The following is a 14,115-nucleotide window of genomic DNA, read 5'->3' on the forward strand; positions in this document are numbered from 1 at the left end:
ATCCCACTGAGTCATCAAAGCCAGGCCTGAACTGGAATGCAAGTGGCTTTGATTAGCAGAAGCAGGCTGGGCAGAAGCTAGATCTGGATCTACTGTAGATCTCTGGGGAGCATTTTACAGTAGATCAATAACAATAGCAGCAGCAAAAATGACCTCCTAAATTACGCTGCTGAAATGAAGAGATCTCAGGGTAAATGGGATGGTTTTTTTGTGTGAAAAGACCATAAGGTCTGTTCAGTTCTGGTACTCAGAAAAGTTTAAGGGCTCAAAATACTTTAATTTCTCTTCACCATGCTCCAACTGTAATAACAGCATCAACTTAAGTTGATCCCACATATCTGACATTTGCCCACGTTTGGATTGGATGCAAAATTTAAAGCAGGCATTTGGCATCTAATCAGTACTTACTGGGTAGCTGCTGACTGCGTATCAACTTTAATAGAACCATTAATAGAGCTGGAATGGAGAAAATAGGTAAGACATTGACTAGGTGGGACCAAGCCGACTATAATTGGGGTGGGGGGACACTTGTAGCTCCTTCTCTCTCTCTATTGTGTAAGTTTCTCAGATGGTAGCTCTTCCAGGGTAAGTCATAATCAGAGGATACAAATAGTCCTAGATGTATAAAAGAATCACTTTATTAGATTGATACAGCATCATAAAAAACTACTGCAGCATGAACACAGGTTAAAAACGTCACAGCAGAATGAATTTTCCAGGCTTCAATTGCTGCAGTACAGCAAGAAGGAGGAGGGGGGGGGGGACATCACATCCTCTAGCTGTGTTGCGGAGTACTTAAAGCTATTTTAGGGTTTGGCTTTCTATGCATCTTCTCTAGTGCAGTAAATACGCAGCTTTCAGTTATAAAAGCAAAACAGGATTCTAGCCATTCCTGTACTTCAGATCAGTACAGAGTTCAAGAGGCAGGCCTTCTACAAGCATCATGGGTACAGGCATGGCAATAAAGCTGTGAAGAACATGTGTGAGAAGGTCCTGCACCAAGGTGCAAGCAGTAAAAATCTTTGGCAGACAAGGCAAGTCTTTACTGCAATGTTCTCACAAAGAGGAGGGAACATGAACATCAGCTGCCTTGACTTAAGCGCCTACTATAAATTCTGACTCCTGACCAACGAAATGCCAGCCTAGCAACAGCCAATTGTTTAGACATTCTCAGATTGTTTCCTTTTCATCTCCAAGTTCTAATGTAATGTAATATCAGGGCTGCAACTGCCACCATCAGCCTTTTTTTAAAAGTACACTGGACAAGCTCAGAGCTAATTCACCATATAATATATCCCACCACAGTCTGCATTTATATTTTCATGGCATTCAAAGCAGGAGGAAATCACATGCTCCTTCCTCTCTGGTGGCGAGAGCTCAAGTCACAGTTCCAAGCCTTATACTGATATTCATGGTCACATGAAATCCAGCCACCTAAATAAAATTAAAGTCATTTGCTTAATCAGACTGCAAAGTTGACAAAGGATACCACGATCATCTCATTGTTTCTATTTAAGGTACTTATGAACATTAAAAGCGCCCCAGTGGGTAAGACCAAAGGCTTATCTGGTCCAGCATTCTGTTCACACAGTGGCCAGTGGGTGCCGACAGGGCTTTCCCATCATGTTCCCAGGCATACTGCCTCCACTACTGGGAATAGCATATAATCATCCTCTCTCTCTCATAGCCATTGATAGGCTTCTCCTCCATGTACTTGCTTGCAGGGTTTCAGGTGGCAGCTAAACCATTATATCTAGCTAAGGACCACAGCAGTCCTCTCACAACAGGGGTAAAGCTGTCTGAATTTCTCGAGCCTTTCATTGGGAATCAGCTGCCAGCATGCCCACAAGGAAGACAAGCAAAATAATGAAACACCTGCTTGTCTTTTATAATGCCAGTATGTGTGAACTGCTTAGAACATTAAAAAAACAGGATAAATGGTTACGAATTACTCAATTGCTTAGCCCAGCAGTCAATTTTTGATGAAAACCTCATCAACAAAATAAAGACAAAACAACTCTCGCTGTCCTAAACTACCTGCCAGTAACATACTGTGAGCATGAATATGTACAGGAAAATATTTTGGCTTCTCCTTCAAAAGAGCATACAGCAGTGAGGGCAGAGGTTCTCTTCCTTCTGCTAAGTAAGAATGGGTGAAATGTGATGGCTTTGAGGGGAATATAATAATTTAAAACTAGTTTTTAAAAAAGCACCCCCCCCCCACATAGAGAGACTTTGGGACTAGAGGAATGCTTGTCAGTACTGACTCCAATAGGCAATGAGGTTGGATGTATCTCTGAGCCCTCAGCCTGGCAAAGGGTTCACTGTCCAAGTGGTGCCACCATCTCCACTTTGCACATAGTATGCAAGAAGGTCAGAGGCAGTCCAAGAATATCCTTTATCTGCATCCCTCATCTGTTCCAGGTTAAGGACACCTACTGTAGATACCTTACCTATCTGTAGATACCTTATCCTAAAGCCTAAGGATCAACTTTGGTTCATGTAAACACCCAGCATGATGGACAATACTGCTTTTAACCACAAGATTCTGCAAAAGCAAAACATCTCAGTGATGCTATTCAAAATGTCTATGGAATTGTCTAGGGGCCTCTGACCAGTATACAATGCTTTGGAATTTCCCTATGGTATTTATCAGTTGTGTGTCCTCCTGCTCATGCTTGGCAGAACCAAGAATCTCAAGGATCCAAGATGACCGAACACTGACATGGAAGCAAAGGAGGAACCATTTGGATCATATGAACACAAAAATCTGCAACGAGACCTAGTTTTCTCATATTCAATTCTAAATCTTTTCAAAGTAGGAGCACATTGTTTTGTGTAGACTATTTTTATGTGGGTTTGCAGGCTTGGCTAATTGAAGGTAGGCAATTATACAGGGCACTATTATTCTGAGATAGCTTGGAATGAAGAAACACCAATGCCCTAATCTGTAGAAAGGCATAAAGGAGAGCACATCTGATCAAGCATCAATAGGATCAGGGAAACAGTCATCCACAGTTTCCAGAGCTGCGCTGTCAACCTCTTGAAACTCTGTCTCAGCCATTTCCTCTGTTTTAGGCTCTGATTCCACCTCAGGTCCCATTGCAATATTTGGATCCATCTTGGGCTCCGGTTTAAAACTTTCACTGGTCTGAAGACCTTTAAGGGAATAAATTAAGAAAGTGCATTTTAAAAAATTACACCACTTCATAGCTATACCTTCCTGAATCTTCATTCAAGTCTTGATCCCCTTGTGCCTTTCACTGTTATAAACAAGGCTTCCATTAAAACGTGTTAGCCTCAATCCTCTGGAGTTGATTAACATATCTACTGCTTGAGTTGCTGCTCAAGAATGACCATTCGTGATAGAAGATCTATGTATGATGAAAGCAGTCCATGTGGTAATCTGCTATGCTGTGTGAAATAGCCATTGCACAAATGCTGGTTCAAAACCTTTCTCGACTTGTGTTACATATAAATTGTCCTGATTTAAATGGCATAGAAAATAGAGGAACATTTCCATGGCTGTCATCCCTCTTCTCTATGTCAGAGCAGAGCATACAAAAGACTGTTCTGTGAAGAACTATGTACAATTAGTTATTCTACACATCTTGACTGTTTAATTACAACAACAATTGCACCATTGTACCTACCAGTATTGGGGCTACTGTCAATAAGAACTTCGGTAGCTTCGCAGTGGTCTCCATTAGGAGGACTCTTTGGTCCTTCACTGGAAATGGCAGACAGAGTTAGTCCTTCATCCTTCTCTTCTTCTAGAGGAAAGCATAATGAGAGCTTGAAGGGGACAAATCATGCGTGTCCTTCTGTTCCTAATGTGGACCAAACTGTTGGCCTTGTCAGTTTCCACTAGTACAATGTTCCCTATCAGATTTGTACCTCATCTCCCATAAAACATCCAGATGCCTTTGGAGAATACATGTTTCTTCTCTAAAAACCATATACTGTAGTATTAGAGCAGGGGAGAGAGACTAAAAAGTAGAGAAGAGAAATACAAGAACGCACAATGTGAAAGTGAATAGAAGTAATTTAATGGCAATGTCTATCAGTTCCAGATTTGGGTAATGTGTCCTATTTTACAGAGCACAGTCTTCTGTTTGAAAGACTGCCAGAGCACTTCCAAGCCAGAGCCCTTTAAACAGAAAGAACCAAGAGAAGGGAGAGTAGCAGAGCCCTTGACATCAGTAGGACCTGACAGCCAATGGGGCAGACACACAGGTCACCTGGTAACATTCGTTCTCACTAGGTTGAGATGTATGGTATATCTCTTTAAATTACAGTAATTATTTCAAAATGTACTTCTATGTATAGCAGCATATGCAAGTTTTATGCAAATTGGTGTCCTTTTTGGTGATGCAGAAATAGCCACCCTATTCCACTTACAGATTGGCAGGCATGATATCAGCAGACCTAGATTTGCTATCTGGACTCTGCTGAACTGCAAGAGCAAGCTGTGTTTTAGAATCTGGATGCCTCTTGCTCTGGTGACAAGCATAGCAAAACTGAGTACTTTTCAGACAGTTCATCATGCACAAGAGGACTTTGCAAAAAGTAGCATGTTGATATCATTATACTTTGTTTGGCTGGAGGCAAACTGCCATATCGTGATGAAGCCTCTGGAATTCTTCTGTTCTCAAATAGCTTATTATGACACCATTTCTAGTTGCAAAATTAGTCTGTGTCAGGAAGAGTACAAAAAGGTAGGCAAAGGCATTTGAAGAAAGATCAAATAGACTAGATGAAAGATTATGTAGCATGTGTGGTCAGGGAGCTACATAAGGGCCAATCTGGGGACAGGACCTGGGGAGTCTGAAATTAGGAAAGTGATGTTAACCTGTGCGCTGGGAAAAAAATTTTTTGCAGAAATTTAGAAAGAGAAAGCTCCAAAGGCAAGGTGCAATGAGGCCAAGGAAAACATAGCAAGAAAGGATAAACACTTTATTTTGGTTGATTATTGGGTAGCCTGGCTGTTGAATTTCCACTTTTTCCAGAGAGGGTGAACTTTGGAAGAACTTAGATATTCCTATAATCATCACTTTAGACAGTCTCTTATATAAATCTGCATAGAAGAGCTTTTCCCCAGTGTTGCTAAAATTGACTGTCAGGAGAAGAGTGCTGGTGCAAAAACCTGTGAGCGTTGTCCACTTAAGTTTCCTGATGCATTTCACATCTCTGCTTGGAGAAAACAAGCCTAGGATTGCATTGTGAGGCACCATGCAGAGCAAAAAGAACTGCTACTCACCTGCAGGCACAGGAGTGAAATGATGCTTGCTTTTCATGCAGCTGCATGTGATCAGTGAGGCAATGATGGCCAGAAGGAGTGCCCCGGCTCCACATGCTGCTACAATATACAGGAAGAGTGGGTGCTGTAGCAGGTCCCCTGGCAGAGAGAAAGAGACGGCTTGATCTTAGGCAGTAGCTAACCAGAGGAAGCCAATGTTTGTTCCCCTAAAAGTGAGGTTGTTGGTTTTTGGGTTTTTTGTTTTTTTTGTTTGTTTGTTTTGCATTTCATGGGCAGTTGTACTTTTTAAATGATCAGCCACAGGGACTGAGTTATCTTAGTTCTGACATGCATGCATATGGAATGTAGTTCTTCTCTTTTCTGTATCAGTCCTGAAGGAAATCCCTTTCCTGAAGCTGCTATTCCCTTTGGGAGGATAACCCATTCTATTAGCCTTTCTCACTGGGGCCAATGCCTCAGAGAGACAGTCTTCCCACATCTAGTGTGTGCTCCATTCCTGCTATCCATGCTATGAAAGTCAGCACCCAGCCTTCTCAGGAACAATTCTGTGGTTCAAGGACCAGGAAGACCAGACTAGTGGGGGAGCTGTCCAGCAGAAAGCACCCTGAGAAAGAAGTTGCTTCAACTAAGCAGCTTTACAAGGAGCATTGATGCCCTGCACCTTCCTGACTAATCAGTAAGATCCAGAGCAAGCTTCCTCTTCATGAATAGGGCCCAAAGATCTCTGATGTGCTGCCAGACAGGCACTGCATCTCTGGCTCTGAGCTGCTAGTGCGGACACGCTGCTGCTTTTGTATTTCGGGTTCTGCAGGTGAACCTGATGGACCTGACACGGGACCAGGCCAGGTACTTATTTATTTTTATTTATTTAAAAAATATGTAGGCTGTCCATTACTGTCATCTCTGAATGGCTTACAACAATATTTCAGTCCTAAATAAAATAAGTTAACTGTTCCACACTAAGCATAAAACTAATCCATTTAAAATACCTTAAATAAATCGAATACAATTAAAATTACTATATGTTAAAATATTGGTCAAATAAAAAGGTCTTGACCTGGCTACCAAAAGCATATAATGATGGCACCAGGCGGACCTCTCTAGGGAGCACATTCCATAGTTGGGGCACCACTGCAGAGAAGACTCTCGTCCGAGTACTCTGCCTCCTGACCTCTTTCAAAGAGGGTTCCCAGAGGAGGGCCTCTGCTGCTAATCTTAGGGGGCGGGAGGGCAAATAGGGAAAAAGGTGTTCCTTTAGGTATCCTGGTCCCAAGCCATTTAGGGCCTTATAGGTAATAACCAGCACCTTGAATTCAGCGCGGACTTCAATGGGAAGCCAATGGAGCTGATAGAGGACTGGAGTTATGTGAGAATAACAACCAGTCCCCAACAGCATCCTGGCCACTCTATTTTGAACCATCTGACTTATCTGGACTGTCTTCAAGGGCAGCCCCACGTAGAACTTAGGTTCCTTCTATGCTACATCCTCCTCAAATGGTATATGGCTCCTAATGGGGATTCATGGAAAGGTTGCTGGCATTCTTGAACCCTTAAATTTCTCCTGGATCTCACAACCTTTTCTACAAGAGACAGGATTCCTCTCCTCTTCTGAGGTCTCTTCAAGTTTCAGGGTAGTTCTGACGGGAAGGTGTCATGACCCAAAAGTTTGGCCATAAAGCAGGGGTATTTCAAAAGGCCTCTGCAAGTCATCAGTTCAAACCTCTAGTAAAACCAATGTGGCATGTCTCTGGAGGGAACAGGGAGTAGGAAGAAAAAGGACAGAAGGTGACAGAGGGAAAGGGAGATGAGGAGAGGAGAGGAGAGGAGAGGAGAGGATCACTTTGACCATGTTGCCTGCAGGTCCCAAAGGATTTCCCCTGAGGGAATGTGCTCTCATTAGAATACACAAGTTAATGCCAATAGAAGAAAATGGAATTAGCATGAAGAGAAGTGTATGTTGGAGATAGCCAACCAGAAGAATGTTTACAAGTAGCTACTCAAAGCTTGTTTGAAGGGAATTTGTCATTCACACAGATTTTGATGAATAGTCCTAATAAAGCTTTTTGCCGTGATGTGGAAATGGGACTTTTTTCCCTAGTGGAATAAAGCAGCTTAAGCTTTAGGGAAGTTTGTTGGCGTTGTTTGTTCAGCTTCTGGAAGGACTGAAGTCAAGTATGCTATCTTTTACTAACTAAATCAACTTATGTTTGTGGGGGGGGAAGCAACACTTACACACTCCCAGCTAATTTCAATCTCTATAACATTTGGTATCTGTCTATATAGCTCAGTTCATTGTTTAGGCAGGAACGGTAAGCTAATGAGCTGTTGGTCTTCAGTCTTTCCTACTTTGTATCTTAATGAAACAGTCTGATTTCCAAAAGCACTCCACCTCTCACTTCACTTGATCAGGCTTAGGAAAATTTCAGTGAAGTCTAGACATACATAGACATCAGAGTATTTGTCTCATAATCTACAATTTGTTGCATATCATTGTGTTTTATATTTTAGTACCTGCAAGCCTGGAGTGGTTCTGTCTCTGGTTTTTTTTTTTTTTTAAGATTTAAAACTGAACCAAAAATACAAATTCTGAATGATCACTTTCATTATTCATTTAATATAACAGATGAAGAGATGGATGAAAAAATAATAACTTATGATTCACCAGTAGCTATGAAACTGCATTCATTCAGCACCTAGTATTTGCAAAATTCTGATGTTCAAATATACAAGGTAAGTCTGGGGAGTATTTAAGGAGGTTTCTTTCAACTATATTTGTTAGTACAGATGAAGAAAAAGACATGCAGTGCATGTTTATGCATTTATTTCATGTTGAGACCACTGTCAGTTGAGCCTTGTAATTGCTGCTACTTTTCTCTAGGTTTGCAAAGACCTGAAAGAGCAGGAGTAGTTATATTTTGGAGATTTTGCACAGCACCATTATTGAACCATAAATATCAAGGCTTGTAATCTGCAGTCTGTGTGGAACCCATTGTCTACAATTCATTCAAAACATCTACAATTCATTCAAAACATTGTCTACAATTCATTCAAAAACCTTTGTTATTTTGCTTGTTATTCAACCAGTATAATCCAGTACATAAATATGAACATGCAAAATACATTGTTCAAATGATGATTAGCCAGTTGCAAGCAGCTAACGTGTGTGATTATTTGATAAAGATTGTCTACAGTTGGATCCAAGATCAGTATCCAAGAATGGATACTGCTGTCAGAACAGGACTTCCCCATTGTCTCCTCTGCTCAGCAGCTCTTGGACCTGTGTGTCCTTCAAATCAGCTCTGGACAGTTGGGGGACACTATTTGAATGGGTGGCATAAAAACACCAGCTTCACATAGCTATTTATTTGGATATTTGGTCTCCTTTGGTGAAGCCTGTGTATAATACTAGAAAGCGTCATACATTTAATATGTATTCATTTTCATGGATATAAACAAATCCATGTACATATATTAAATTATTTTTTAAAAATAAATTTTTGAATGCCTATAGGCAACTTGTTGGGAATCCCATCATACGGACCGTTCAAAGTACTTCCACAAGGTACTGTGGGTACTTCCTTGGGGATATCTGTTCTAAAGTAAGAACTACAACCTTGCAGCAATGAATGACATAATATGAAGTATCAGCAAGCTTGCAGGTAGGTAAGGAAAGGGAGATGATTTCACAGACTGAGGAAAGTTATTTTGCATTGGTTTGTACAAGTGAAGGACAGAGATAGAGACACATATGTGCAGGAAAACAACAGTTTCAACTTCCATAAAAAGAAAAGAAAATAGAAATTACCATGATTACACAAGACCTCAATGGAGGAACTGTTGCAGGTGTTGCTTCTGTGGCAAACCAACTTTCCATGTACTCCTTTTTCTAAAATAATCCTCTTGCCAGCATCCTTCTGACAAGCATTAGAATCATTCAGACGCCTTTCATTCAGAGTCCAGTAAACACTGCGATTAGACTTATTATCTATGTCACAGGATAGGTTGGCTCTTCCATCAGCTAAGCAATGAATATGAACAACCGGAGGCAGCTCTAGACAGTGAAATGGCAACAAACAAATTGGGGGGAAAAGTTAATGTATAGCTGTTGAGTATAGAATATATGGGATACCTGAACTCAATAATGATTAATTACTTCCTTATGTGTGGCATTCATCCTTACTCTGTTATATAGGACTGTCACCAAATTACCTTCATATTATTTCTTTATATTTTTTCATTTATGCATTCTAATTTTATTAATAGCAAATGTTCTCTGGGCACATTCTAAAAGCTAAAAGAATAAAATACAATAGTAAACAACAATCAGACAGGAATAAATATATAAAAACAGTCATAAAATCTTTAAAAAATTAAATAGACCATAAAATTCCTGGGAGAAAAGAAAAGACTTTGCCTGGTTCTAGAAAGATGATGATATAGTCACCAAGGAATCTCCTTGCAGCTGGCATTACATAAATGAAATGTCAGAGCTCAGAAAGGGCTCCCTTTTACAGCCACCTGCAAACTTCCTTTGGAAAAGGCCTCTCCTATCACCAACTTCTGGTGCAAAGACCTTGACAACATATAACACTTAATGGATTCTCATACATTTTTCCTGCTGAAATGTTTCAAGGTGATTGCAAAAGAAGACTTGTTTCCATACAACAGTTGTACCACCTTTTCTTAAAGTTGGATGCTTCGAGTCTTGGAGAACAATTCATATAGATTCATATGGCTTTATACAACTTTGTTTCCAGAGATATACAGGGGTGTGCAATAAAGAATGAACTTCTATACCAGTGGTGCCACCACATGGTGTGTAGGTGTCTTGGACTCCAGTTTCCCTGTCACAGCCTACATGGACAATGTCCAGATATTACGAGGTTTACAGTACAAGGCATCTGGAAGTCTCTGGACTGCTTATTCCTTCCATATATTGAAGATACACTGCATATGATTCCATGGAAGCCTTACTACACTAGCAGAATGGCCAAGACACACTGGTGGAATGATCGAAGCAGGGCGGAGTTGTGGGTGACACAGGGGAGAATCACACATATGCTGTGATTGTATATTGAACCCCTTCGACATATATTGAACCCCTTCAATATACTCATCGCACAACTCGACACCAGGCCTAATCCACTGATTTCAAAGGGGAACAGATAATAAATTTTAAAATTGTCACCTGATGGTGTCACCATGACAGAGGATTGGATATGGTGCAAGTTATCATTTTTATCAGGGATAGTACTTAAACCCTCCACAAGAGAAGAAAACGTAACTCAGTTTATACAGTACACAACATAGGGCTAGATGGCCCCATGTCACATAAGCTTAGAATGGATAGGGAGGGCAGACTCTGGTTAGAAGGAATGGGGAGAAAGGGTATTTTGCCCCAGCCTCCACAACACAAAAAGAATACATGATGAATACTTCCTGGTTTGTCACAAGCATATTCATGACCAAGGTTAGGGTAAGGTTCCTGTACAGCATATGATCACAGTTTAAATATCAGAGTTAAAGGGGGATGTTTTTAATTTTTGTAAGCTGTCTTTTTATAATTTAAATCTTGAAGGAATGAATAGCCAGGGCACCACTGAATCCGTCCGAGTTGGTGCAGTTCTGCTTCTTGCCTCCTGGTGGCACTTAGGAATAATGTACATTAGCACTTGAATGATAATTTCCCATCTTTTATATTTGCTGCGGAGCCCCTTTCTTCTGTTTTGATGAAGTGAGAGTGCACAGAGACACCGTTTTGATAACTATGGAGACAATAATAAATGAGCTGTCTCTGGATTAACCTGCTACCCGTCATCTTATACTTTTGGTTAGAGTGGTACATTTCTGCATTTTCTAAGGGGATGAAGTCAGACTCCTCAGGTCTGAGTGTTTATTCCCTACATACACTCTTGCCAGTGACTCCAAGCTTGAACTAAATATAGAAGCATCTTCTTCAGATATCATTTTGGATCAGGGTGAGGAACTTCTGGGCAGGGACCAGGAAAGAAAAGCATCCCCACAAGCTCCCCAGAGGGCCATTCCACCTTCTTCTCATCACCAGGTGGTTTCTACTTACTTTTGCCCCCTCCTGTCATAATCCCTGTGATTTCCTGCTGTTTGCAAAGTCTCTCCCCCTCCTCTCAAATTCTAAATGTTGACATCTCTCTCCTAATGCTAGTTATTAGCTTTAAGATTAAAAAAATCCACCTCTGTCAATACGGCATTGCAAACCTTGGATTGAAGCAGAGTGAGAGCAAATTCACATGGGCCAGGCACTTTATTCCAGCCCAGATTGTACTGGGCACATGATGAAATGAATCAAGTCATAATCTAGGAAACCACTATGCTATCCACAATAAAGAAACCCACGCCACTGTGTCAAATCACAGCCTGCCACAGTCATATTTAACTGTTTGGAAGACTCATTTGCCACACACAGTGGTGGTGCTTCCAAATAACCAGAGTGCAAGAAGCTACAGCATCCACTTGCCTTAGTCTTCAGGCTCTGCTGAAAATTTTGGGATTATGCTTTAATTAAAGTCTGCCAGTCTGTAGATTGCAGCCTATGGCGGGATGCTTACTTGGGAACAACTCTCATTGAACATCATGGTATCTCCTTCTGAGTAGGCATGCTCAGAATCAGTGTGTATGAAGCAGCAGCAATGTTTTAAAACTCTCTGATCTTGTCATTGTTGATTCCAGATTTAAGATACACTTACCACATACTTTAAGTAAGAAAATTTTGCTGTCATTTCCAGCTGTAATCTTATATGTTCCTTCATCATCTTCTGATAAATTAATCATCTCCAAGTTTCCATTCCTCAGACACATAGGATCTTCACAATCATCCATGCTCACATTTCTTGAGAAAGTACAGTCTGCCTCTTTAAAGACTGTGATATAGCTTTCTTTGTGAATTTCCAAAGGGATGGAAATATTCCCACCAACGTTCCCAGAAATTCGGATTATATCAGCACAATCCTGGCCTGGAAGAATAATAAAGGAGTCATCATTACGGTATGGAATATTCATGTACCATGGACATTATACACATTTGTCTTCACACTGGAAAAAAGGGAAACTTCTCGGCATAGCAACAGATATTTCAAGATACTGTTAGATATGCAGGAATGGAAGGCAATATACTTGACAGAAGAGGTAACATTGCAATCCCTAAAAAAAGATGAAAGACCTTTGCTTCTTCACAAGACAGATCCGAATAATATCTTCTTCCCCTTTCTCCTATTAAGCTCACAATTATTTTTCATTTGTGTAAAAATCCAGAGATTCTGGAATACAATTGCCTGGGAAAACACGTACACATACTCCTTAATGTCCATTTGGTTAGTTACTGTGGCTGCAATGGTAAACATGCCTGCCTTGGCATATGTCCCATATGTCCCATTAAACTCTGCAGAGCTTACTTCTGGATAGTAGACACACATAAGATTGCATCATAAGGTTGCAATTTCTGCCAGCTTTCCTGGGAGCAAGTTCTCCTGAACTGAGCGAGACCTACATAGCCATCTTATATTTGCACACTCAGAAGCAAGACTGAAAGTCTTAATTTATGAAGTAGGGCAGTTAACAATGTATACATCTCAGATTTAAAAGAGACTTGTGCCCTACAAGGCTATTCCTTAATCCACTATTGCAAACAAGTCAAATGAACAAAATGCATTTCTTAATTTAAGTAATACACTGGATATTTTCAAAGGTTGTGTCAGTTCCTTTATGAAGTCAGGATGTTCATTTTAATTGTCCTGAGATGTCACTTGGATACTGAAGTACCACTGGGGTATATTGACAGAAACAGCCTCAAGAAGCATGAATTGTTCAATGACTTTATATGGTTCACAGAATTGTCTTGTTAACACTGCATATAATGCAAAAAGTAACAGAAATAATTTTGCCTACTTAGCACAAAATGAAAGAAATTCAGGCATCTGTATAGTGTTTGCAAACCTGGATTACTTTAGGCTAGTAAGATGCCTTCGCCATAAATCACGGTCACTGTCTCTGAAATCATGAATGGAAGTGCAAAAGAACCAACTTTTCACAACAGCTTAAAATAGGATAGGAGCTCAAGAACCACTGAAAACATATATATATTGGGCATACGCACCTAAATGATTTGGGGGTGTTTCTTGTCTGGCAATTCTAAGTTGTCTAATTCTAATTTGTCAAGGTCACATCGAGAAACAAGAAGAGAACCCCAGAATCATGTCATCCAACCTCCTATCTGACCGCTATACTGCATGCAAAGCCTCTCAAGCTGACTTATTTCTCTTCTGTTTTGGATGCAGTAAATCTGGGAATATGGTTGCAATTAGTTTATGAGAGAATCTGTCTTACTTTGGACTGACTGTCCCTTTTCATGCTTTAGCGATTATGGCACCAGTATTTCACTGAGTTTTGTAGACTCCTTTAAAAAGGAGAGGGGAATGAATTGAATGAAAGGACCATTTCTGCTCACCTAGGCAAAGCAGTGCCAATTGTATAAAGAAAATTCCCACTTACCATTAATTATAGTCAGAATCATCAGCATGCATGGCAATGGAAAAGAAAAACTCAAATCCATTTTAAACATCTTCTTACATTGTGTGCTGAGAAGATGATGTGGCTTTGCTGTTAAACCAATGTACTACTCAGGAAATGATGTCAGAAGCAGGAACAAAAAAAGAAGAAGAAGAAGAACATATACTGGAAGAAGACTAATGTAGATTTAAAATAGAATGGAAAGGTGCTTGGTTGACTGAGTTCGTGCTGTAGCCACATCACCTTGATGATCTATTGCAATGGCCCTGCACGCAGGAACTGGGGTGTGCAAAACTAAGATGCAGAAGAGATGA

At 40.4% G+C, this 14,115-nt stretch overlaps 1 protein-coding gene across 1 annotated transcript; it reads right to left on the reverse strand.

Annotated features, from left to right (window-relative positions):
- Nucleotides 1–620: 620 nt before the first annotated feature.
- Nucleotides 621–13,846, reverse strand: LOC123029307. The gene is made up of 6 exons (XM_044442140.1): nt 13,784–13,846; nt 11,983–12,249; nt 9,066–9,311; nt 5,261–5,398; nt 3,654–3,773; nt 621–3,159 (listed from the first exon to the last, which is right to left on the reverse strand). The coding sequence occupies exons 1-6, from the start codon at nt 13,842–13,844 to the stop codon at nt 2,981–2,983; spliced, it is 1,011 nt and encodes a 336-aa protein (XP_044298075.1). The 5' UTR covers nt 13,845–13,846; the 3' UTR covers nt 621–2,980.
- Between the last annotated feature and the right edge of the window lie 269 nt (nt 13,847–14,115).

Source organism: Varanus komodoensis, unplaced genomic scaffold (genome assembly GCF_004798865.1).
Source record: "Varanus komodoensis strain SLA01 unplaced genomic scaffold, ASM479886v1 scaffold4, whole genome shotgun sequence".
Classification (NCBI taxonomy): domain Eukaryota; kingdom Metazoa; phylum Chordata; class Lepidosauria; order Squamata; family Varanidae; genus Varanus; species Varanus komodoensis.